Raw genomic sequence first — 24,676 nt, 5'->3', positions numbered from 1 at the left:
CGTAGGCGCCTTGCAATGACGTCAATAGCAGTCAGGGTGTCCACGCTGTTGCATTTTGGGATTGCTCAGCTGCACTGTTGTTGGTTACCACCTGCTTTCAATCCGTGTTAATTACCGACTCTTATTTACCGATTTTCTTGGATTTCTTAATTACCGAGTGCTCCTACATGTCATTTTGATTTTTACCACTTCATATTTACCACTTCATATTTACCGATTCGTTACTTATGTATTCGGTAACTATGAATCGGTTTTTACCGCCTCATATTTACCGAACAGTGGTTTTTGGACTCCTACATCTCACTTGTCTGTATACCGGTCGGTAACGGCATATTTACCGAAAATCGGCCGTTACCGACCGGTATTTGGCTACCTACATGAGGCCCATAATATTGTGATTATACTTCTGAAACAAACATATCAGACGGTATTTTAAAGAAATAAGTATTGGTATTAGATGATATTTTTTTACAATATTATGCATTTCTATAATGTTAAGTTTAAGTAAAAAAAGAATCAGGGCTTTTTTAATACAATCTTTGTGATTGGTATTTTTTTTTGCCCGCTGTAAAATGATGAATGCAATTGCTTTCACAATTTATAGTGAAATGCAATATATTCTGAAAACAGCAAAAATAAGGCAAAAATATTTTTGGGAAAAAAATGTAAATATGTGTACTGTATTATAAAATGTTTTAAAAATATTAATACTTTTTTCTTTTTTTCCAGATAGATATAGAAAATTTTCGAAAACTACAAACATTTTTAAAACTATTTTTAAAAAAAACAAATGAATAAATATTTTTTCAGTGAGTATGGTAAGTCAATAATAATAATTGTAGTCTCTCAAGGACAATGTAATGTGATAAATGATTTTTAGTGTTTTTAAAAAAAAAAAAAAGTACGCGCACCGTACGCGTACGGTAAAAAAAAATAAAAAAAAGTTTTTAAAAACATATGTAAAAAAAAGATGAAAGATAAGGTTGGCTCTTAAAAGAACCGTTGTGTTCATGCAGGGACAGAGGAAAGGAAGCATGGGAAAATTATTCAAAGCGACAAATGTGCTGATCTATTTTGTTGTTCACTAGGGAAACACTGGTCTCCCTATGGCAAATTAGATCTTTACAAAATGTGCAGTGAATATCAACCTTCCGAAATCGAGGGTTCATTTCCAGAGGGCCAGCAAAAGGAGATTCTCCCCCCACAGATGAAGGGCTCACCTGACCTGCAGAAGAAGGAGTCAGCCCTGCAGATGATGGTCCAGGCTGAGCTGCTGTGGATGTACTGGCTCGTCTTTCTGAAGAGTTACCTCGAAAAAGATGACCATGTGTCCTTCTGTGTACATCCTGGAGGTGTCTCTTCATGGTGTGATTCCCAAAGGAATACTTCCTGTCAGGATTACCTCTAGAAAGTACACGCTTACACAGCCTGCAAGTAACTAAGGGTGCATTCACCTTTTGCTGGCCTTCAGGAAAAGTAAAATAATCCCATACATAAGAGGGCTTTTGTTTCCTCGCTCTCTGCCTCAAGACAGTGCTGCTAGTGCTAGCCTCACTCTCAGAAGAGCTCTGCTGTTCTGCCATCGTATCCCAAAGACAAACCAGCTCCTTCTCCCAAGGGATCACAAGCAGAAATGAGGGGAATGGGTGTGGTGTAGGAGAGTTCTAGAACTGAAAGTAGTTTCAACCAATCAAAAGTTGTGTTTCATGATCACATGACCTACCGTACGCTTACGGTGCGCTTACGGTGCGCTTACGGCAAAAAGTACGCATGCGCGTAAAAAAGACACGCGCTTGCGCGCATGCGCATAACAGTCATTACCCGACACTTCCGCGTAACGTGCGCGTGTGGCGTAAGCGCGCACGCGTCCCACGCGCAGTACGCGCGGCTACGCAAAGTGCGTAACTATACGCAAGCAGCGTAGATAGATTACGGACGTTGCGTAAACCGTACGCTTACCGTGAGCTTACGGTACGCGTACTAAAAAAATATTTTTTTTTTTAAAAAAAGTACTGCAAATAAATTTTACATGTTTATTTTAAAAAATATATTTAAAAAAACATATTAAAGAATTTTAAAAATTTAATCATAGTCTTTATAAAAGGTAAGATAATTAAATTAAAAATATGTTAGAAAAAATAGAAGAAAAAAAAAAAATTAGGATTTAAAAAACCTTGCAAATTCACTGAAAAAACCATGGGTTTCACACACGTTATAGTTAGGAATTAGCATTTAAAAAACCTTAGAAATTCAGTGAAAAAACCATAGGTTTCACACACGTTATAGTTAGGAATTAGCATTTAAAAAACCTTAGAAATTCAGTGAAAAAACCATAGGTTTCACACATGTTATAGTTAGCTGGACATTTTACTCGTAAAAAACCAATGAAATTGCCCCGTTATAGTTAGTTCAGCTAACTATAACTCGCGCGCCCGCAATGCACTGCTGATGACGTCACATATTACATCACTCATGACATGGTCAGTGACATCACTCATGACATCACTGATGACATCTCAAATGACATCACTGATGACATCACTGATGACATCATCCTTGTGATAGAGTGGCAGACCTCCTCTCACCCTAATATAACCTTTGACACACACATTCAAAAATAGAGACTAAAATTTTCAAAAACAATGGACATACCAATAACAGTTACAACAACCTCTTCAGTAATTCTAAGATCCACATACACATCCACTCATTCACCAACAGTCCAATACAGTCACTCATACATGTACTCACTCATCATATGTACTCATACACCTATACATCCTGTTACACAATGCCACTCATCCATAGAGTTACTCACACACATAGTCACTCGTGCTAATAAAGAATCAAACATACATTTACTTGCATATACAGTTATACACACACCACCATACTTACTTCTACGGAAACTTACACATACTTAGTCTTTTAAACAATCACTTATAGAAACACATACTTATTCATACAGGAACTCTTCCAATCTCTCACCCTTGCATATACTCACATATATACACCAATAGTCACATATACTAGTTTTAAACATATGTAGTTACTCATAAAGACACTATTGAGACAGTCATTCACTCACTAACACACCCATACACACACTCATCCACCCATGCAGTCCTGCACACATGGTCTGTTCAACACATACAAACAGTGAGTCACTCATTCATGCACCTATGCACTACGTAATACCCCCCACCGAACCATGCAGACACTCAGACTGATACTCAAAAAACCAACTAATAACCTATATAGACACCCATGTAGCTACTCACCAACCCATGCAGCCACTTATACACAAAGTGAGAGACTGATACAGATATATACATATTTAAACATTACTCACTAAAACATGTATTCACTATGATACACTTAATCAGTCAGTTAAACAATCAATTTTTCAAAAACAAATCATCCATTTAGACACTTATATACCCATTTATTCTTCCATCGACCTTGAGATATACATATATAAAACATATTTAATTTTCAGAAAAACCCACATTCACTGGATGATGTCATCAGTGATGTCATCAGTGATGTCATTTGAGATGTCATCAGTGATGTCATGAGTGATGTCACTGACCATGTCATGAGTGATGTAATATGTGACGTCATCAGCAGTGCATTGCGGGCGCGCGAGTTATAGTTAGCTGAACTAACTATAACGGGGCAATTTCATTGGTTTTTTACGAGTAAAATGTCCAGCTAACTATAACATGTGTGAAACCTATGGTTTTTTCACTGAATTTCTAAGGTTTTTTAAATGCTAATTCCTAACTATAACGTGTGTGAAACCTATGGTTTTTTCACTGAATATATATATATATAAAACTATTTTAAAGTACAGCAACACTCGAAAGGCAGAGCTTATTTAATGCATCTTTTAATCTACCTATACTACTTTCCCTTAAGCATCTATATACCTTCCATGCACTTATGGATCGATATATTTATTACTTTTACTTATTTATTACTTTTCTTCTAATTCAGCATATCCTTTGCACTACCCTATTTTTTCACCCTATACCGCTCTCAAAATATCCTCTAGCTCAACTCTCGGACTCATCTCAAACCTCATTCTACTACTCTTTCCAATGCACTAGCATATTTCTCAACCTATACCTCTATCAATATATATAATACCTCCATACTCTCATTCATCCCAAACCCCATACCACTACTATGATCCCCAAAATAACCCTTCTGAGACTCTTCCCTACTCCACCCCCTCCTTGCAGCATCTCATATCTCTTTCTACTATTCCAACCCCCCAAAATAAGCCTTTCTAAACATTCCCTGAGTCTCCCCCTGCCAAGTCCCTTTTACTCATTCTCACTCCACCTCCCTTTTACTCATCCCAAATCTCCTCCTACTGCTATGAGCTCCAAAAAAAAATCTAAATCCTTCCCTTTTATTCCGCCACTATCATTTTCAATCCAAATAACAGACTAACATGTCCACCACTCAAATTAATTTCATATTTCACTATACTAATTCACCACTAATCCTTTATGGGTTCCAGAGTAATGTGCTACTGCCCAAAAAAGCGCTTCAACTCCTCTTCAGGGGTAGCAAGCACCATACAAATGCAAACCTTTTTACCTCGTCTACCCTTTCGCTAACCTTCTCAATCCAAATAACTGACTAACATATGCACCACTCAAATTACGTTCATATTTTCACTATACTAATTCACCACTAATCATCCTTTATGGGTTCCGAAGTAGTGTGCTACTTGCCGAAAAAAACACTATGACGCCTCATCAGGGGTAGTAAGCGATATATATAAATACAATTACAATACACACAATAGAAAACATCTTACTGGAACCTGGTCCAGAAAGGCACAGGGTGTTTCAGCTCAGTAGCCAACCAGAATGTCTGAAACATGATGGACGATTTTCATTGGCCATAGACGAGTCATTTAGATTGGTAAAACACAAGACTGCTACAATTGTGGGCAGTTTTGAGATTTGTTTATGCATCTGGGGCTGAAGACTGATTAGTGAAATAGTGCATTCGGTGACCCTGTGTAAAGGAGGCTGGTCTCCAAGAATGGATGTGTCCCCACCCCTACTCCTAGTGGCAGATGGAAGTACTGCTCCACTCACATCAGAGTAAAGGAGGCAGGTCTCCAAGCATGGATGTGTCCCCACCCTTACTCCAAGTGGCAGATGGAAATACTGCTCCACACAGCTCAGAGTAAAGGAGGCAGGTCTCCAAGCATGGATGTGTCCCCACCCCTACTCCTAGTGGCAGATGGTATTCACCTGCATCTCTGCATATGAATCAAGAAGTATTGGTACATTCCACTCACAGTATCAAACTGAATCCACTTACCTGGCTTTTTCATCCTCGAGTAGACAACCCAAGCGACAACAGCAAGCACTGCAGCAACCACAACAGCTCCAATGACGCCTCCGATAATTACCCCCATTGGAGGAGATTTCTCTTCTGTGGGACAGAGACAGGAAGGAGCAGAGTTACAGGGCAGAAATCACTTTAAAGATGAGATTTAAAATGCGGTACCAATAAGAACTGCCAGGTATGAAGATCTCTGTGAGTAAAGAGCCAGACAGAAAGCTATAGCTTAGCCTGGGGACACAGATGTGTTCCAGGTATACTCAGTGCTATGTAACCCTCTGCACTGCACTCCTATCACACTACAGTCCACAGTATACCCTCTCCTTTGTAGTCTTCGAAGTGGCACTAGCGTCTCACCACAGCCCATGGTTTACTCCACACTATAAGCTTCCTCTCAGGGTGCTACTATCAGCAGAGCCCACATTATACACAGCAGTGCCCGGAGAGAGGCCACACAGCACTATCACCCCACACCCCATGATATACTCCGCACTTTGTAGCTTTCCTCAGAACACTGTTAAACCCCCACTGGCAGCGGTTTACTCACTGCACTCACCACTGTTTACACTCTCGCACCTAAGCCCCCACCCCCTCCTTCTGACTGGCTCCATCATTAATGGCTGATACAGGGCACCCAGGTAACGATGACTGGGAAAAGGGTGCCTGCCTTTATCGTCTGCTCGGGGGCCTAGAAAGGACCGACGGCGAGAGCCCTGGCGACAACTGTAGCGGTCAACCTCCAGACAACAGCAATAAGGCCACACTCGCAACTTCCCTGAAACTATTTTGCAGTGTGGAAGTCTCCTATATTCGCATCATTCTGTTATCTAGTGGTTGGGTCCAGATATTCCTGGCTCAGTAAAACTGTTATCTTTTGATTCTTTTCACCAGGGAGATGGGGGAGGGGAAGGAGTTGAGGTGTGAATGTGGAGAGTGACAAGCCACAAAAGGAAGGGAAAGGGTTAGCCGGTACGCATCTGTTCGGAGTGGGTAGCGCTGTAGATTCACTTGCTCTGCATACTCCTGCCATCTAGTGAACAAATATACGTAAAAAAGAGAGTACTCTCTTTTAGTGACGCTTTTCTGGATAGAGATATCTCATAATAATGCAAGCGTAAAGTGAACGTATCCCCAGTGGGACCTGCTACATTAAGCGGAATGGCGCCATATGCCATCTATACGAGTCCTTATCATAAGAACAATCATTTTGCTAATCCCTGAGAAAATCAGCGCCACTGGCGAAGCATCACTTTTCTGCCCTCCCCTGGTTGAAAACAATCAGCAATGCCAAGGCCAGCCCTAGATACACACTTGGTGACATCCTGGCCGTCCTGAATTGTTTGAGCCAAAAAGGCGCGAAACTCATCTGGGCCTAACAAGCATATACCGCATTGATCGACGTCAATGCTAAGCTGGTCGATGAGAAGATTCACTTCCCGAATGCCTGAGTCCTTTTTAACTCCCTGTCTGGAGTTGTGGGGAACGAGTTAGGATTTACTTTGCTGGAGGGAGTCTGGACCACCAAACCCTCAGGAGTAGGATGCTGCATAAGAAAATCCAGATCACCGCGTGCCGGTCTTCGGCATGATAGGTTATGTGTATTTGTAAAGCACACTATCACCTGCGAGGGTGTCCACAGGTGTGAGTGTGCGCCTAGGCCTGCCTGTGATAGGTTATGTGTATTTGTAAAGCACACTATCACCTGCGAGGGTGTCCTCCGGTGTGTGTGCGCCTAGGCCTGCCTGTGATAGGTTATGTGTATTTGTAAAGCACACTATCACCTGCGAGGGTGTCCTCCGGTGTGTGTGCGCCTAGGCCTGCCTGTGATAGGTTATGTGTATTTGTAAAGCACACTATCACCTGCGAGGGTGTCCACAGGTGTGTGTGTGCGCCTAGGCCTGCCTGTGATAGGTTATGTGTATTTGTAAAGCACACTATCACCTGCGAGGGTGTCCTCCGGTGTGTGTGCCTAGGCCTGCCTGTGATAGGTTATGTGTATTTGTAAAGCACACTATCACCTGCGAGGGTGTCCTCCGGTGTGTGTGCCTAGGCCTGCCTGTGATAGGTTATGTGTATTTGTAAAGCACACTATCACCTGCGAGGGTGTCCACAGGTGTGTGTGTGCCTAGGCCTGCCTGTGATAGGTTATGTGTATTTGTAAAGCACACTATCACCTGCGAGGGTGTCCTCCGGTGTGTGCGCCTAGGCCTGCCTGTGATAGGTTATGTGTATTTGTAAAGCACACTATCACCTGCGAGGGTGTCCTCCGGTGTGTGTGCCTAGGCCTGCCTGTGATAGGTTATGTGTATTTGTAAAGCACACTATCTCCTGCGAGGGTGTCCTCCGGTGTGTGTGTGCCTAGGCCTGCCTGTGATAGGTTATGTGTATTTGTAAAGCACACTATCACCTGCGAGGGTGTCCTCCGGTGTGTGTGCGCCTAGGTCTGCCTGTGATAGGTTATGTGTATTTGTAAAGCACACTATCACCTGCGAGGGTGTCCACAGGTGTGTGTGTGCGCCTAGGCCTGCCTGTGATAGGTTATGTGTATTTGTAAAGCACACTATCACCTGCGAGGGTGTCCTCCGGTGTGTGTGCCTAAGCCTGCCTGTGATAGGTTATGTGTATTTGTAAAGCACACTATCACCTGCGAGGGTGTCCTCCGGTGTTTGTGCCTAGGCCTGCCTGTGATAGGTTATGTGTATTCGTAAAGCACACTATCACCTGCGAGGGTGTCCTCCGGTGTGTGTGCCTAGGCCTGCCTGTGATAGGTTATGTGTATTTGTAAAGCACACTATCACCTGCGAGGGTGTCCTCCGGTGTGTGTGTGCCTAGGCCTGCCTGTGATAGGTTATGTGTATTTGTAAAGCACACTATCACCTGCGAGGGTGTCCTCCGGTGTGTGTGCCTAGGCCTGCCTGTGATAGGTTATGTGTATTTGTAAAGCACACTATCACCTGCGAGGGTGTCCACAGGTGTGTGTGTGCCTAGGCCTGCCTGTGATAGGTTATGTGTATTTGTAAAGCACACTATCACCTGCGAGGGTGTCCTCCGGTGTGTGTGCGCCTAGGCCTGCCTGTGATAGGTTATGTGTATTTGTAAAGCACACTATCACCTGCGAGGGTGTCCTCCGGTGTGTGTGTGCCTAGGCCTGCCTGTGATAGGTAGTGTGTATTTGTAAAGCACACTATCACCTGCGAGGGTATCCTCAGGTGTGTGTGTGCCTAGGCCTGCCTTTGATAGGTTATGTGTATTTGTAAAGCACACTATCACCTGCGAGGGTGTCCTCCGGTGTGTGTGCCTAGGCCTGCCTGTGATAGGTTATGTGTATTTGTAAAGCACACTATCACCTGCGAGGGTGTCCTCCGGTGTGTGTGCCTAGGCCTGCCTGTGATAGGTTATGTGTATTTGTAAAGCACACTATCACCTGCGAGGGTGTCCTCCGGTGTGTGTGTGCCTAGGCCTGCCTGTGATAGGTTATGTGTATTTGTAAAGCACACTATCACCTGCGAGGGTGTCCTCCGGTGTGTGTGCGCCTAGGTCTGCCTGTGATAGGTTATGTGTATTTGTAAAGCACACTATCACCTGCGAGGGTGTCCACAGGTGTGTGTGTGCGCCTAGGCCTGCCTGTGATAGGTTATGTGTATTTGTAAAGCACACTATCACCTGCGAGGGTGTCCTCCGGTGTGTGTGCCTAAGCCTGCCTGTGATAGGTTATGTGTATTTGTAAAGCACACTATCACCTGCGAGGGTGTCCTCCGGTGTGCGTGCCTAGGCCTGCCTGTGATAGGTTATGTGTATTTGTAAAGCACACTATCACCTGCGAGGGTGTCCTCCGGTGTGTGTGCCTAGGCCTGCCTGTGATAGGTTATGTGTATTTGTAAAGCACACTATCACCTGCGAGGGTGTCCTCCGGTGTGTGTGTGCCTAGGCCTGCCTGTGATAGGTTATGTGTATTTGTAAAGCACACTATCCCCTGTGAGGGTGTCCTCCAGTGTGTGTGTGCCTAGGCCTGTCTGTGATAGGTTATGTGTATTTGTAAAGCACACTATCACCTGCGAGGGTGTCCTCCGGTGTGAGTGTGCGCCTAGGCCTGCCTGTGATAGGTTATGTGTATTTGTAAAGCACACTATCACCTGCGAGGGTGTCCTCAGGTGTGAGTGTGCCTAGGCCTGCCTGTGATAGGTTATGTGTATTGAATATGCTACTTACCAGTATGCATCTGTTCTTGGCATGTAGGGCTGCTGACATTCATATCTGTGCATAGATCGCCGCCTAGTGTTGGGTCCGGATGTTTGCACGTTGTTGTCCTGGAAGAGTCTTCGAAGTATCCTTGGATAGGTGACTCCTCCCCTGGACTACAGTGCGCATGGGCATCCTCTCCATCCTCAGATTGTTTTTCGCCATTGTGGCAGTGATGGAGTAGATACAGAAAATGATGACCATGCTTGCATTAATTCTGAGAGCTGCAGCTGCTACAGGCGCCGGGGAGGAGGGAGGGCGATATGAATGTCAGCAGCCCTACATGCCAAGAACAGATGCATACTGGTAAGTAGCATATTCAGTTCGAGGCATGTGGGCTGCTGAATTCATATCTGTGCATAGAATACATAGCAGTGCCCTCTATTGGCGGCGGCTACCCGTGCCAGCTGCAGCGGTCTGAAAAAGTGTTTTGAGAACAGCCTGTCCTACAGCTGCCTGCTGTTTTGACTGCACATCTACGCAATAGTGTTTTGTAAATGTGTGTGTAGTGGACCATGTGGCTGCTCTGCATATATCATGCAGGGGAATATTTCCTAGAAAAGCCATGGAAGCCCCCAACTTGCGTGTTGAGTGGGCTCGTGGTGGAATAGTTAATGTGCGTTTTGCCTTTTGATAACAGATTTGAATACACTTAACTATCCATCTGGCTATCCCTGCTTTGGAGATGGCGTTACCTTTGTGGTGTGGGGCAAAGGCAACGAACAGTTGTTTTGTCTTCCTGAAGGGTTTAGTCCTGTCGATGTAGTACATGAGGGCCCTCCGTACATCTAGTGTATGTAGTGCCCTTTCTGCAACAGTTTGTGGGTTTTGGAAGAAAACTGGCAGTTCAATAGTCTGATTCATGTGGAACTGCGATATTACTTTGGGCATGAATTTGGGGTTGGTACGTAGTACGACCCTGTTGGCGTGAACCTGTATAAATGGCTCTTGAACGGTTAGTGCCTGGAGTTCACTAACTCTTCTTAGGGAAGTGATCGCTACAAGGAAGGCCACTTTCCAGGTAAGGAATTGAATCTCGCATGAGTGTAGAGGTTCAAAGGGTGGACCCATCAAGCGTGTGAGGACCAAGTTGAGGTTCCACATTGGAGCCGGTGGGTGGCTTGGTGGAATGACTCGTTTGAGTCCTTCCAAGAATGCTTTGATGGCAGGCACTCTGAATAGAGAGAGGTGCTGCCTGGCTTGCAGATAGGCTGAGATTGCGGTCAAATGGACACGTATAGAGGTGTACGCCAGATTGCATCGATATAGGTGTAAGAGGTAACAGATGATGTTTTGGATGGATGCGTCCAGCGGGTTGATGTCATTATTACCGCAATAAATGACGAACCTTTTCCATTTGGCTGCATAGCAAGCTCTGGTAGTGGGTCTTCTGGCCTCCTTGATGATGTCCATACAGTCAGGTGGCAGGTTGAGATAGCCAAACTCTAGGACTTCAGGAGCCAGATCGCCAGGTTCAGCTGTTGCGGATCTGGGTGCTGAACCTCTCCATGGTTCTGCGTCAAGTGCGCGGGTTTGATCCGCAGCCTTTGATGCGGCACCACGGAAAGTTCGAGGAAGGTGGTGTACCACGGCTGGCGTGCCCACGTGGGAGCAACTAGGACGAGTGTCAGGGAGTGTTGTCGGAGTTTGCGGGCCACTAGCGGTATCAATGGCGCTGGGGGAAAAGCGTACGCAAATTTGCCGGACCAGTTCATCCATATCGCATTGCCCTGCGACTGCGGATGTGGGAACCTGGCGGCGAAGCTTTGGCATTTTGCGTTTTCGCTTGTCGCGAATAGGTCTATCTCTGGATGACCCCACTGCTGGAAGTACGGTTGGAGTACTGATGGGTGTAACTCCCACTCGTGCATCTGGTGGCTGTGTCTGCTGAGCAGATCCGCCATCTGGTTGTCCTTGCCAGGGAGGTGTTCCGCCATGAGGAACATGTTCCTCTGAATGGCCCACTTCCACATGCTCTGAGCCAGATGAGACAACTGTGGAGAGTGTGTTCCTCCCTGTTTCTGTATGTAGTACATTGCGGTCATGTTGTCCGTCCGGATCAACACGACCTTGTTGCATAGATGTACTTTGAATGCCTTCATGGCTAGGAAGATTGCCATCAGTTCCAGAAGGTTGATGTGCAACTTCTTTTGTTGTGTTGTCCATAGTCCCTGCACTGTGTAGTGGAGTACATGAGCTCCCCATCCCTGGAGAGACGCGTCCGCTGTCAGTACTATCTGTGGGACAGGCTCTTGGAATGGTCGGCCCTTGCAAAGGTTTTGTGGGTTCCACCAATGCAGAGAGTTGTATGCCCGACCGCTCACCAACACTAGGTCCTTTAACTGTCCTTGAGCCTGATTCCACTGACGTGCTAGGCACTCCTGAAGTGGGCGCATATGTAATCTCGCGTGCGGGACTATGAAGATGCAGGAGGCCATCATGCCTATCAACTGCATAAACACTCGCGCTGGAAGTGAGTGATTGGGTTGGAACTTGGAGATCAGCAATTGTATGCTGTTGATCCTCACTAAATTTGGCTGAGCTGTGGCCGCCAGAGTGTCTATAGTCGCACATAGGTACTGTTGTATGTGTGCGGGCTGGAGATGGGACTTTGGATAATTTAGTGAGAATCCCAGACTGTGAAGAAGGTGAATAGTGCGGGACATGTGGCTTGCACATTGCTGGGCTGACTTCGCTTGAACGAGCCAGTCGTCTAGGTAGGGGTAGACGTGTATATGCTGCCTCCGTAGATGTGCTGCCACTGTAGCTAGGCACTTCGTGAAAACCCTGGGCGCTGTTGTCACGCCGAAGGGAAGGACTTTGAACTGATAGTGCTGCCCCTGAACAGTGAACCTGAGGTATTTTTTGTGCGAGGGGTGGATGGGTATGTGAAAGTACGCATCCTTGAGGTCCAGTGTGGCTAGGAAGTCTCCCTGCTTGAGAAGCGGAAGGACTTGCTGTAGAGTGAGCATGTGAAAGTGCTCTGAAAGAATGTACTGGTTCAGGGGTCTCAGGTCTAATATAGGTCTGAGCGACCCGTCCTTTTTTGGAATTAAGAAGTAGAGGGAGTACACTCCCGTACCCTGCTCGTGGATGGGTACGACCTCTATAGCGCCTTTTAGAAGCATACTTTGCACCTCTTGCTGTAAGAGCGTTAAGTGCTCTGAGGACATAGGACGGCTTCTTGGTGGTATTGTGGGTGGAGTGGAGGTTAACTCCAGACAGTAACCGTATTTTACAATATCTTTGACCCACCTGTCCGTGGTGATGGAGTTCCACGTGGACAGGAACCTTTGTAGCCTTCCCCCGACAGGTGTTATGTGGTCGGGAGGAAGGGAGAGGGCGTCACTGCTTATTCTTGGGGGAGGACCTGGTGTTGCCGTAGCCACGTCCTCTGCCCTTTGTACTGGAGCCACGATATCCACCTCGGGTGTTTTTATCGTAGGTGGTCTGTGTATTGCCTTTGTTATATGTTTGTTGTGACCCCTGTCCTCTACCTGCTCCCTTGTTTCCGGGGCGACGAAAGGAGCCGCTCCGAAAGGACTGAGTTTGTAGGGCGCCCATGGACTTTGCAGTGTCCGTGTCCTTCTTTATCTTTTCGAGGGTGGTGTCAACCTCTGGCCCGAATAAATAGTCGGGGTTGACGGGCTGGTTCAGTATATTGTTTTGTACCTCAGGCTTGAATCCTGAGATCCGTAGCCAGGCATGTCGTCGCAGCATGACGCTTGTGTTTATGGCTCTGGCAGCCGTGTCTGCAGCATCTAGTGCACATTTGATGGAAGCGTTCGTGAGTAGCTGTCCTTCTCTGATGAGCATTTCTGCGCCTTCTTTGAACTGGTCAGGGAGATGTTGGAATATTTGCTCCAGTGTGTCATAGTGCGCTCTATCATAGCGAGCAAGGAGCGCTTGAGTGTTGGCTATGCGCCATATGTTGGCAGCTTGGGCGGCAACTCTTTTGCCAGAGGTCTCTAACACTTTGGACTCTTTGTCCGGGGGAGGAGCATCACCTGTTGTTTGCGAGTGTGCCCTTTTGCGTGCATTTGCTACGACGATGGAGTCTAGTGGTAATTGGCCTCTGATGTAAGTAGGATCCCCAGGCGCTGATCTGTATTTCTTATCAATCCTGGGGTTTATCACTCGTGCCCTGGTGGGTTCCTTGAAAATGTCCTTAGCTGGTTTGAGGACCCCCTTCAACATTGGCAGAGTTTTCACATGTCTTTCTGAGGATGCAAAGGTGTCCATTAGAAAGTCATCTTCGATGGTATCAGAGTGAAGCTGTACCCCATGGTTATTTGCAGCACGTTCAATAAGAGCGTTGAACGCCGCAGTATCCTCCGTAGGAGATGTTTTCGCCCCATAAAGTTGTTGGTCCTGTGCATCGAGAGGTGCACTGGGGTCTGCAGGGTCGCCCCAAGTTTGATCAGGGTCCTGCTGGTCATCAGGGTCTGTGTCTACGTGGTAGGGGACTTGTTCATCCATGTAGTCCTCCAATGCGTCCGTGTCGGAGCGTGTGGGGGAGAACCGGTGTGGAGCCTGGTAGGATGAATGGAAGGGTTCATAAAGGAGAGGTTCTGATTCTACAGGCAACTTCCTTTTTAGTGGGATCCTGAAAGGGTCCAGTGGCGGCTCCGAAGTTATCCTTCGGTCGTGGAGAATCATCCTGCCAGTGTTGGCGTCGATGACGCGTGCCGGAGACGTCTCAGCAGGTGTGACCGTAGTCTGGGTGACCCGTGTCCTGAGTTGGAACATTTTTGGGATTGTCGACGGAGGCAAGCCGAAGGTAATGTTGGCCGGCGCCGAAGAGGCTGCTGGAGCTCCGATCGAATCGGAACCCGACGTGTCCTGGAGGACAGCCGTGGTTTTGCTGCCTTGCGTCGCACCAGGTCGTATTTGGGGCGCCTTTGAGGCTTTGGCACCGGCCAGGTTCGTAGAGGCGGCCGTGGATTTTTTCGGCGCCGGCGGTTCTTCGAGTCGAGGTGCAGAGATCACCGTCGAAGTCTTCGATACGTGAGGCTTAGGTGTCGTCGAGGGAGCGACGCGAGACGCAGCAGGCGTTACGGCCCTCGGTGTCGTTGGTGCCGGTAGCCGAGCAGGTTTGTCGGTGCCGATGGCCTTTTTCCGTTTGTCGACTCCAACGTCACCCGCTTCAAGTTCGGCACCGAAGTCTCTCTTGGTGCGGTCGGTGCCGACGCGTTGCGCTGGCGTCGAAGGCGTGGAAGGCCTCGATCCGACCAGCGCCACTTTCAGTTTCGGTGGAACCGGAGCAGCTTTCGGTTTCGGTTTTGCGGTAGGGAAACCAGCTTGTTTATGCAATAATGGCTGCCGCTGAACGTCCGAGGCCGGGCCCAAGGGCGGGGCCGAAGAACTGCGGGATGGGTCTCGGGTAAGGCCCGAAGGCGATCCCTCGACCGGAGCCATAGGCTGTGGCACTGGTGTTTCTTCGGTTTGAACAGGTAGGCCTTGTTCATCATTGGAGCTACCCTCTTCGGCCCCTAAGGCCTCCTCGTCGTCTCCTACCTCGGTGTCGTCTTCACCTCTGTGGAAGAGTGACTCGTCTACCTCGTCCGATCCGGTGTCGCGCTCGGAAACGGGACTGGAGGGCAAGACTTCTAATTCCTCGACTTCTTCGGCCTCGTTGAAGATGTCTGCTGGGGCCGGTGCCGCGTGCTGCGCTTCGAGTCTCGCCGCTCGTCGATTCCGTAGAGTCTTCTTCGAACGGAACCGGGCACAGGCCATGCATGTCGATTCGTCGTGGTCCGGCGAAAGGCATTTGTTGCACACCGGATGGACGTCGATGTGTGGGTACTTCGCATTGCATACCGGACACCTTTTGAATGGCGTCCTCGATTCCATCGTCGAAGTAGTCGATGGACAGGTAAATGCGAAAAAAGTCGGTGCTGAAAGTTAGTAAACTAACAGAATTGTATCGAAACCCGATCGATAAACAGTACCGACGCGAACTAAAGGCCTTTTGGCCTCGACAAAATATTTTCCTAACTTGAGCTAAGATAGCACATCCGAACCCAATGGCGGAAAAAAACAATCTGAGGATGGAGAGGATGCCCATGCGCACTGTAGTCCAGGGGAGGAGTCACCTATCCAAGGATACTTCGAAGACTCTTCCAGGACAACAACGTGCAAACATCCGGACCCAACACTAGGCGGCGATCTATGCACAGATATGAATTCAGCAGCCCACCTGCCTCGAACTTGTAAAGCACACTATCACCTGCGAGGGTATCCTCAGGTGTGTGTGTGCCTAGGCCTGCCTGTGATAGGTTATGTGTATTTCTAAAGAACACTATCACCTGCGAGGGTGTCCTCCGGTGTGTGTGCGCCTAGGCCTGCCTGTGATAGGTTATGTGTATTTGTAAAGCACACTATCACCTGCGAGGGTATCCTCCGGTGTGTGTGTGCCTAGGCCTGCCTGTGATAGGTTATGTGTATTTGTAAAGCACACTATCACCTGCGAGGGTGTCCTCCGGTGTGTGTGTGCCTAGGCCTGCCTGTGATAGGTTATGTGTATTTGTAAAGCACACTATCACCTGCGAGGGTGTCCTCCGGTGTGTGTGCCTAGGCCTGCCTGTGATAGGTTATGTGTATTTGTAAAGCACACTATCACCTGCGAGGGTGTCCTCCGGTGTGTGTGCCTAGGCCTGCCTGTGATAGGTTATGTGTATTTCTAAAGTACACTATCACCTGCGAGGGTGTTCTCCGGTGTGTGTGCGCCTAGGCCTGCCTGTGATAGGTTATGTGTATTTGTAAAGCACACTATCACCTGCGAGGGTGTCCTCCGGTGCGAGTGCCTAGGCCTGCCTGTGATAGGTTATGTGTATTTGTAAAGCACACTATCACCTGCGAAGGTGTCCTCTGGTGTGTGTGCCTAGGCCTGCCTGTGATAGGTTATGTGTATTTGTAAGGCACACTATCACCTGCGAGGGTGTCCTCCGGTGTGTGTGCCTAGGTCTGCCTGTGATAGGTTATGTGTATTTGTAAAGCACACTATCACCTGCGAGGGTGTCCTCCGGTGTGTGTGCCTAGGCCTGCCTGTGATAGGTTATGTGTATTTGTAAAGCACACTATCACCTGCGGGGGTGTCCACAAGTGTGAGTGTGCGCCTAGGTCTGCCTGTGATAGGTTATGTGTATTTGTAACGCACACTATCACCTCCGAGGGTGTCCTCCGGTGTGTGTGCCTAGGCCTGCCTGTGATAGGTTATGTGTATTTGTAAAGCACACTATCACCTGCGAGGGTGTCCTCCGGTGTGTGTGCCTAGGCCTGCCTGTGATAGGTTATGTGTATTTGTAAAGCACACTATCACCTGCGAGGGTGTCCTCCGGTGTGTGTGTGCCTAGGCCTGCCTGTGATAGGTTATGTGTATTTGTAAAGCACACTATCACCTGCGAGGGTGTCCTCCGGTGTGTGTGCCTAGGCCTGCCTGTGATAGGTTATGTGTATTTGTAAAGCACACTATCACCTGCGAGGGTGTCCTCCGGTGTGTGTGCCTAGGCCTGCCTGTGATAGTGTGCTTTACAAATACACATAACCTATCACAGGCAGGCCTAGGCACACACACCGGAAGACACCCTCGCAGGTGATAGTGTGCTTTACAAATACACATAACCTATCACCTGCGAGGGTGTCTTCCGGTGTGTGTGCCTAGGCCTGCCTGTGATAGGTTATGTGTATTTGTAAAGCACACTATCACCTGCGAGGGTGTCCACAGGTGTGAGTGTGCCTAGGCCTGCCTGTGATAGGTTATGTGTATTTGTAAAGCACACTATCACCTGCGAGGGTGTCCACAGGTGTGAGTGCGCCTAGGCCTGCCTGTGATAGGTTATGTGTATTTGTAAAGCACACTATCACCTGCGAGGGTGTCCTCCGGTGTGTGTGCCTAGGCCTGCCTGTGATAGGTTATGTGTATTTGTAAAGCACACTATCACCTGCGAGGGTGTCCTCCGGTGTGTGTGCCTAGGCCTACCTGTGATAGGTTATGTGTATTTGTAAAGCACACTATCACCTGCGAGGGTGTCCTCCGGTGTGTGTGTGTGCCTAGGCCTGCCTGTGATAGGTTATGTGTATTTGTAAAGCACACTATCACCTGCGAGGGTGTCCACAGGTGTGTGTGCCTAGGCCTGCCTGTGATAGGTTATGTGTATTTGTAAAGCTCACTATCACCTGCGAGGGTGTCCTCCGGTGTGTGTGTGCCTAGGCCTGCCTGTGATAGGTTATGTGTATTTGTAAAGCACACTATCACCTGCGAGGGTGTCCTCTGGTGTGAGTGTGTGCCTAGGCCTGCCTGTGATAGGTTATGTGTATTTGTAAAGCACACTATCACCTGCGAGGGTGTCCTCCGGTGTGTGTGCCTAGGCCTGCCTGTGATAGTGTGCTTTACAAATACACATAACCTATCACAGGCAGGCCTAGGCACACACACCGGAGGACACCCTCGCAGGTGATAGTGTGCTTTACAAATACACATAACCTATCACAGGCAGGCCTAGGCACACACTCACACCAGAGGACACCCTCGCAGGTGATAGTGTGCTTTACAAATACACATAACCTATCACAGGCAGGCCTAGGCGCACACACACCGGAGGACACCCTCGCAGGTGATAGTGTGCTTTACAAATACACATAACCTATCACAGGCAGGCCTAGGCACACACACCGGAGGACACCCTCGCAGGTGATAGTGTGCTTTACAAATACACATAACCTATCACAGGCAGGCCTAGGCGCACACACACCGGAGGACACCCTCGCAGGTGATAGTGTGCTTTACAAATACACATAACCTATCACAGGCAGGCCTAGGCGCACACTCACACCTGTGGACACCCTCGCAGGTGATAGTGTGCCTTACAAATACACATAACCTATCACAGGCAGGCCTAGGCACACACGCACCAGAGGACACCCTCGCAGGTGATCACCTGCGAGGGTGTCCTCTGGTGCGTGTGTGCCTAGGCCTGCCTGTGATAGGTTATGTGTATTTGTAAGGCACACTATCACCTGCGAGGGTGTCCACAGGTGTGAGTGTGCGCCTAGGCCTGCCTGTGATAGGTTATGTGTATTTGTAAAGCACACTATCACCTGCGAGGGTGTCCTCCGGTGTGTGTGCGCCTAGGCCTGCCTGTGATAGGTTATGTGTATTTGTAAAGCACACTATCACCTGCGAGGGTGTCCTCCGGTGTGTGTGCCTAGGCCTGCCTGTGATAGGTTATGTGTATTTGTAAAGCACACTATCACCTGCGAGGGTGTCCTCCGGTGTGTGTGCGCCTAGGCCTGCCTGTGATAGGTTATGTGTATTTGTAAAGCACACTATCACCTGCGAGGGTGTCCTCCGGTGTGTGTGCCTAGGCCTGCCTGTGATAGGTTATGTGTATTTGTAAAGCGCACGTTCACCACCACGGGTATCTTGGCGCCGAATCACAGATGTTTTTTGTTACCCAACTCAATGGTACTCATTTTATGGACCTCAGATGGCTGGCTGGGATTTGAAAGGCTGGGTGGACCTGCTGGGATTTGAACCTGTGACCATGAGGTCGAACACAGGCCCCTGCAGTAGACGCATTAGTCCACTGAGCCACCAGACCCAGCAGTTTGGCATGTTTGTCAAACTTTAGCTCAACGCTGGGTAGCTGTGGGTTTGAGCATTCAGGTTTAAACAAAGAAACGAGTGTAAAGCATTTAAACAGCACCAAAAGAACTGAATTAGAAAGAGACAGGACTCTCGAAATCAGACATGAATTTATAAAAATAGAGAGTATTTTTACGACTTTATAGACACCAAAATGAACAAAATCCACTGGAGGGTTCTGGAGATTTAAATACTTGAAAAAACAGTAAAGTAGGATTCCTCACTCAGCCGTGAACAAGCTGGGGCAAATTCAAAGTATTTGACACTTTGAATCCCGTTCGAGACAAACTTACATCAAGCTTGAATGATGTCACTTCCAGTTACTTTGGGCACTCGCCGCTGGAAAACTGGTCCTCGGTCATAACACAACCAGCAGTTTCCTTCTCCTGCCGATAACTCTCCTTCTGGGTGACCAAACAGATCTCCAAGGAGTCTGAAGGGTCCAGCAGACGTACGTGCAACTTTTGACCATTGGGACTCGGTCTCCCAGGCGGCCCTGTGACGGTGAGCATCACTCTGGTACTCTGGGCTACCAACACACCTGGTAAAGCATCTCCAGCTTTGTGGCCCAGTGCTGAAGCAGGAAGTCAGTCCTCTGACTCTTGGAGTCTCTGCTTTTGTCTGGGGCTCATGGGACAATTCAACACAAGCAGGCCATAACAGGTACAGTCCTCTCTTTGCTAGCCCAAGGTACAGCGGGCTCAGCCGGACTTCAGTACAGCCTATCTCTGCCAGGCCCAAGGTCAGCAGGGCAGTCCTTCTTCGGTCAGTCGAGATTCGAGTGCCAGGCGTGTCATATTTGTGCCCACATAGTGCCCACTGGGGAGGATACAGTCACTAGCCAACGGGCTACCAGGTCAATTCCGGCTTGATGATATCCTCCTGTGAAGTGCGGCATCTAGCTATCCCAGAGTGCTCTAGTCCTCCCACTCCCAAGATGGCAGAACCCTTCTCTCCCTATGTGGAGCTTGGTAGCCTACCCTAGAGGTGTGGCTACCAAAGGGCTAGACAGCCACAGAAAAACTGGTTTGACCAGTGTTTTCCCTCTCTGTCCTTGACGCACTCCAGTCTGCCTATAAAGAGGAGCAGCCCCTCTTTGAAGTGCTCGCCATTTGCCCTTCAAAGGAGGCTTCCCCTTTGAAGCTTGCTTATGAGCTCACACCTTGTCTGTTTTTTCTCGCTAGGAGGAGAGAACACCTCTCCGCCCTCACAGGCCCTTTGTAGGCTTTTGTGGGAGACATTCACACTCCTACCCAGGAGGACAGAAGGCTGTCTGAGGACCATCCTTTCTGTGCAACCGTAAACAAGCACTGGAAACCTTGGCAACACATTGGCAACTTACTCAAGTTGCACTATACCCGCCAGGGACATTACATTTGGATGTAACCAATACATTTGGATTTAATGTACTGATTATTTTGATAACTTGCAGTACCAACTTTGGTAGTCCCATTCAGAAGTTAGCAGGGCGAGGTGCCAGCCTGTAATTCTGCACTCCCCAAAGGGGCGATCAGCCTTTCAGCAGTAGAAACGACAATGGACAAGGTGGGTTTTTAGCGTTTGGACCTGGAAAACATGATACTGCGGGTCTGACCTTTTAACATAAGGCACCCTGTCTTTATGGCTCTGTAGGTCTGCTATAGGGGTGACTTACAGACATTAAAAGGAAGGCTTGGGATTTGGCATTGGGTTTAATGGCAAAGTCGAGTTAGCAGTTTAAAACCTGCAAAGAGCCGGTTTCCTCACATCGCTGTTAAGAAGGAGCAGATCCAGTGGAGAGTGGGTCCTTGGATACAAATCTCCTGCAGGTGCCCGATGAGGATGGGGTGTGAGACTGTGTCAAACGCTGCAAAGAGGTCCAGGCAGTGGAGAGTGGGTCCTTGGATACAAATCTCCTGCAGGTGCCCGATGAGGATGGGGTGTGAGACGGTGTCAAACGCTGCAAAGAGGTCCAGGCAGTGGAGAGTGGGTCCTTGGATACGAATCTCCTGCAGGTCCCGATGAGGATGGGGTGTGAGACTGTGTCAGATGCTGCAAAGAGGTCCAGGCAGTGGAGAGTGGGTCCTTGGATACAAATCTCCTGCAGGTGCCCGATGAGGATGGGGTGTGAGACGGTGTCAGATGCTGCAAAGAGGTCCAGGCAGTGGAGAGTGGGTCCTTGGATACGAATCTCCTGCAGGTGCCCGATGAGGATGGGGTGTGAGACTGTGTCAAATGCTGCAAAGAGGTCCAGGCAGTGGAGAGTGGGTCCTTGGATACGAATCTCCTGCAGGTGCCCGATGAGGATGGGGTGTGAGACTGTGTCAAATGCTGCAAAGAGGTCCAGGCAGTGGAGAGTGGGTCCTTGGATACAAATCTCCTGCAGGTGCCCGATGAGGATGGGGTGTGAGACGGTGTCAAACGCTGCAAAGAGGTCCAGGCAGTGGAGAGTGGGTCCTTGGATACGAATCTCCTGCAGGTCCCGATGAGGATGGGGTGTGAGACGGTGTCAAATGCTGCAAAGAGGTCCAGGCAGTGGAGAGTGGGTCCTTGGATACGAATCTCATGCAGGTCCCGATGAGGATGGGGTGTGAGACGGTGTCAGATGCTGCAAAGAGGTCCAGGCAGTGGAGAGTGGGTCCTTGGATACGAATCTCCTGCAGGTGCCCGATGAGGATGGGGTGTGAGACTGTGTCAAATGCTGCAAAGAGGTCCAGGCAGTGGAGAGTGGGTCCTTGGATACGAATCTCCTGCAGGTGCCCGATGAGGATGGGGTGTGAGACTGTGTCAAATGCTGCAAAGAGGTCCAGGCAGTGGAGAGTGGGTCCTTGGATACAAATCTCCTGCAGGTGCCCGATGAGGATGGGGTGTGAGACGGTGTCAAATGCTGCAAAGAGGTCCAGGCAGTGGAGAGTGGGTCCTTGGATACGAATCTCCTGCAGGTGCCCGATGAGGATGGGGTGTGAGACTGTGTCAAATGCTGCAAAGAGGTCCAGGCAGTGGAGAGTGGGTCCTTGGATACAAATCTCCTGCAGGTGCCCGATGAGGATGGGGTGTGAGACGGTGTCAAATGCTGCAAAGAGGTCCAGGCAGTGGAGAGTGGGTCCTTGGATACAAATCTCCTGCGGGTGCCCGATGAGGATGGGGTGCGAGACTGTGTCAGATGCTGCAAAGAGGTCCAGGATAATGAGGACTGCTGGGGCGCCTCTAGCAAGGGTCATGCGGATGGCATCTGTGGTGGCGAGGAGTGCCGTTTCTGCTCGGCTTGAATCCAGACCGCTTGGCATTGAGGAGCTGGTGGTTGCTGAGGTGGTCGGTGATGTGTCGGTTGATTAGGTTCTCCAAGACCTTTGCTTGGTATGGTCTGTGGTGGGAAAGAGCGACTGGGTCAGTGGATGGTTTCTTGAGCAGGGGCATGATGGGGTCTGGGAATGAGGCCGAGTCCATGAGGTGTTGAGGATGGGTGTTAGTGCTTCACTGACCAGAAGGAGTCCTTTGCTGAAGGTTTGGTGGGGGAAGGATCGGATGGGGTCCCGAGTAGATGGTCTTCATGGTAGCAGTGATTTTGATGGTGGGGAGTGCAGGCCACAAGGCAGGGCTTGTTCTTCGGCAGTGATGGGAAGTTGAGTTGCAATGGTGACGGGGTGTGGTTGAGGCTCGAAGATGCGGCATATGGAGGTGATATTGTTACAGAAGAATTCTGAGAGCTTGTTGTAAAGGTCTTTTGAGGGGGTGAAGTTGTTGGAGACGGCAGGAGCATAAACTGGGTCTTTAGCTTAGCTCTACAAAATGTGTTTTCACACCGCTGGGTGACACGAGTGAACTTAGTTCAGTGCACACCGCTAATTGTGAAAGGCAAGTTATTGTAGCCCGCAGAACCCCACCCATTACATCAGGTGTCTTCAACCAGTCGATCATGAGCTACAAATAGCTCACAGAATCCTTCTGAGTAGCTCCCAGCCTTCATTCTTTTGTATAACTCTTTTTATTGACAACAAAACATTGAAGATACAGACAACATGATACTTGTTCACATTTGATTCCTTTCGTACAGTATAATATTCAACTTTTAGGCAGAGGCCTATTCCCCAATTTCACAACTTATACCTATGTGTCCCCATATTCCGCAAGCATGAGGACAGAGGGAAGGGGAGGCGGGGTGCATATATTTCCTCTATATATGTTCCACTTGCCCCATATTTGCATCCATTTTTTGGGGCATCCCCGGGCCACATACACTCTTTTTTCCCTTGCCATGCACCAATCCATATCTTTTTTCCATGTGTCCACTGTTGGTGCATCTTGTGCCCCCCACAATTTTGCAATGTTTCGTTTAGCGACCATTAGCCCCAAGGTAGCCCAGGTTTTTTCCTTAAATTTCAAGTCTGTGAGTTCCCAAATATTCAGTAAACATCTTTTAACCTCCGGTTCCAAACCTATTGCCAATGCCTCCGTCATACTGCGGAGCACCTCAGTCCAATATTTCTTGACATGAACACATTCCCATAATATATGGATGAATGAGCCTTCCTTGCTACATCGCCGCCCACAACTCGCGTCCTCCCTGTAACCCATCTTAACCAACGTTGGACCTGATAGATATATCCGGTGTAGTACTTTAAGTTGTACTAGTTTGAGCTTGGAGGAGATTGCTACCTCCTTGGGAGAGGCCAACGCCTCTAGCCATTTGTCGTCGTCTAGCTCTAAGGTGTCAGTTTCCCATTTTCGATAGAGCTATATGAGGGCGTCAGGTGTGTGGTTCACTAGTTTCTGATATGTCAGAGAGCTTGCTTTTTTGGGCATATATTTATCTAGAATTCTATCTTCCAAAGGGCGTAGACTCAGGCGGGGTTTCTCCCCGTGGGCTCTGGGCTTGCAGTGCATGGCAGCTGGAGATATCTAAATCCCTCTGTGTTGGCTCGTTCGTACTCTTGTTGTAAATGCGGAAAGGGGTCACATCTCCCTTCTTACACAGATCTCCCACCCTAGATAGTCCAATTGAGTCCCAGTTATAGAAACCCTTTGTATTCCTCAATGTGCCCATCTGTTCCGAGTCCCACAGAGGGGTGGCTTGTGTGATCTTATTAGCCCATTCCATACTCTTATGAGCAGTGAGCCACACCTGGATTGAATGCCACTCGGGCCCTATTAAGTGCAGTTTTGCCAGTCTAGTGGACAGTGCTCCAGTATAACTCCCACCCAGTAAAAGCCATTTGTCCATTCTATACCCTGGGTCATCGCTTGTCCAGTGCGTGCAGTGGTTAATTGCTGCCAGATGTGTAGTCCAATAATATTTCTTGTTGTCAGAGAACCCTATACCACCGGCATACCAACCTGGCCCCAATTTCAAAAACGCTATACGGGCGGCTTATCCATCCACAATAGCTCCTGCTGTGCATTTTCTATGTCCTTGAAATATGTGGTTGGGACTGGCGAGGG

At 48.4% G+C, this 24,676-nt stretch overlaps 1 protein-coding gene across 4 annotated transcripts in view; it reads right to left on the bottom strand.

The window, feature by feature from the left end:
- LOC146829753 (class I histocompatibility antigen, Gogo-C*0203 alpha chain-like) overlaps positions 1-24,676 on the bottom strand; it is a 439,978-nt gene that overhangs the window by 247,500 nt on the left and 167,802 nt on the right. For all 4 annotated transcript variants that reach the window (XM_085608479.1, XM_085608480.1, XM_085608481.1 and 1 more), the window contains exon 5: positions 5,350-5,463. In XM_085608479.1, the coding sequence (XP_085464605.1) occupies positions 5,350-5,463 (114 nt within the window). The remainder of the gene's footprint in view (positions 1-5,349; positions 5,464-24,676) is intronic.

The sequence above is a fragment of the Triturus cristatus genome, chromosome 5_2 (genome assembly GCF_964204655.1).
Source record: "Triturus cristatus chromosome 5_2, aTriCri1.1, whole genome shotgun sequence".
Lineage (NCBI taxonomy): Eukaryota > Metazoa > Chordata > Amphibia > Caudata > Salamandridae > Triturus > Triturus cristatus.
The sequence above is the reverse complement of the archived record's forward strand: the minus strand, read 5'-3'. Positions and strand labels throughout refer to the sequence as shown.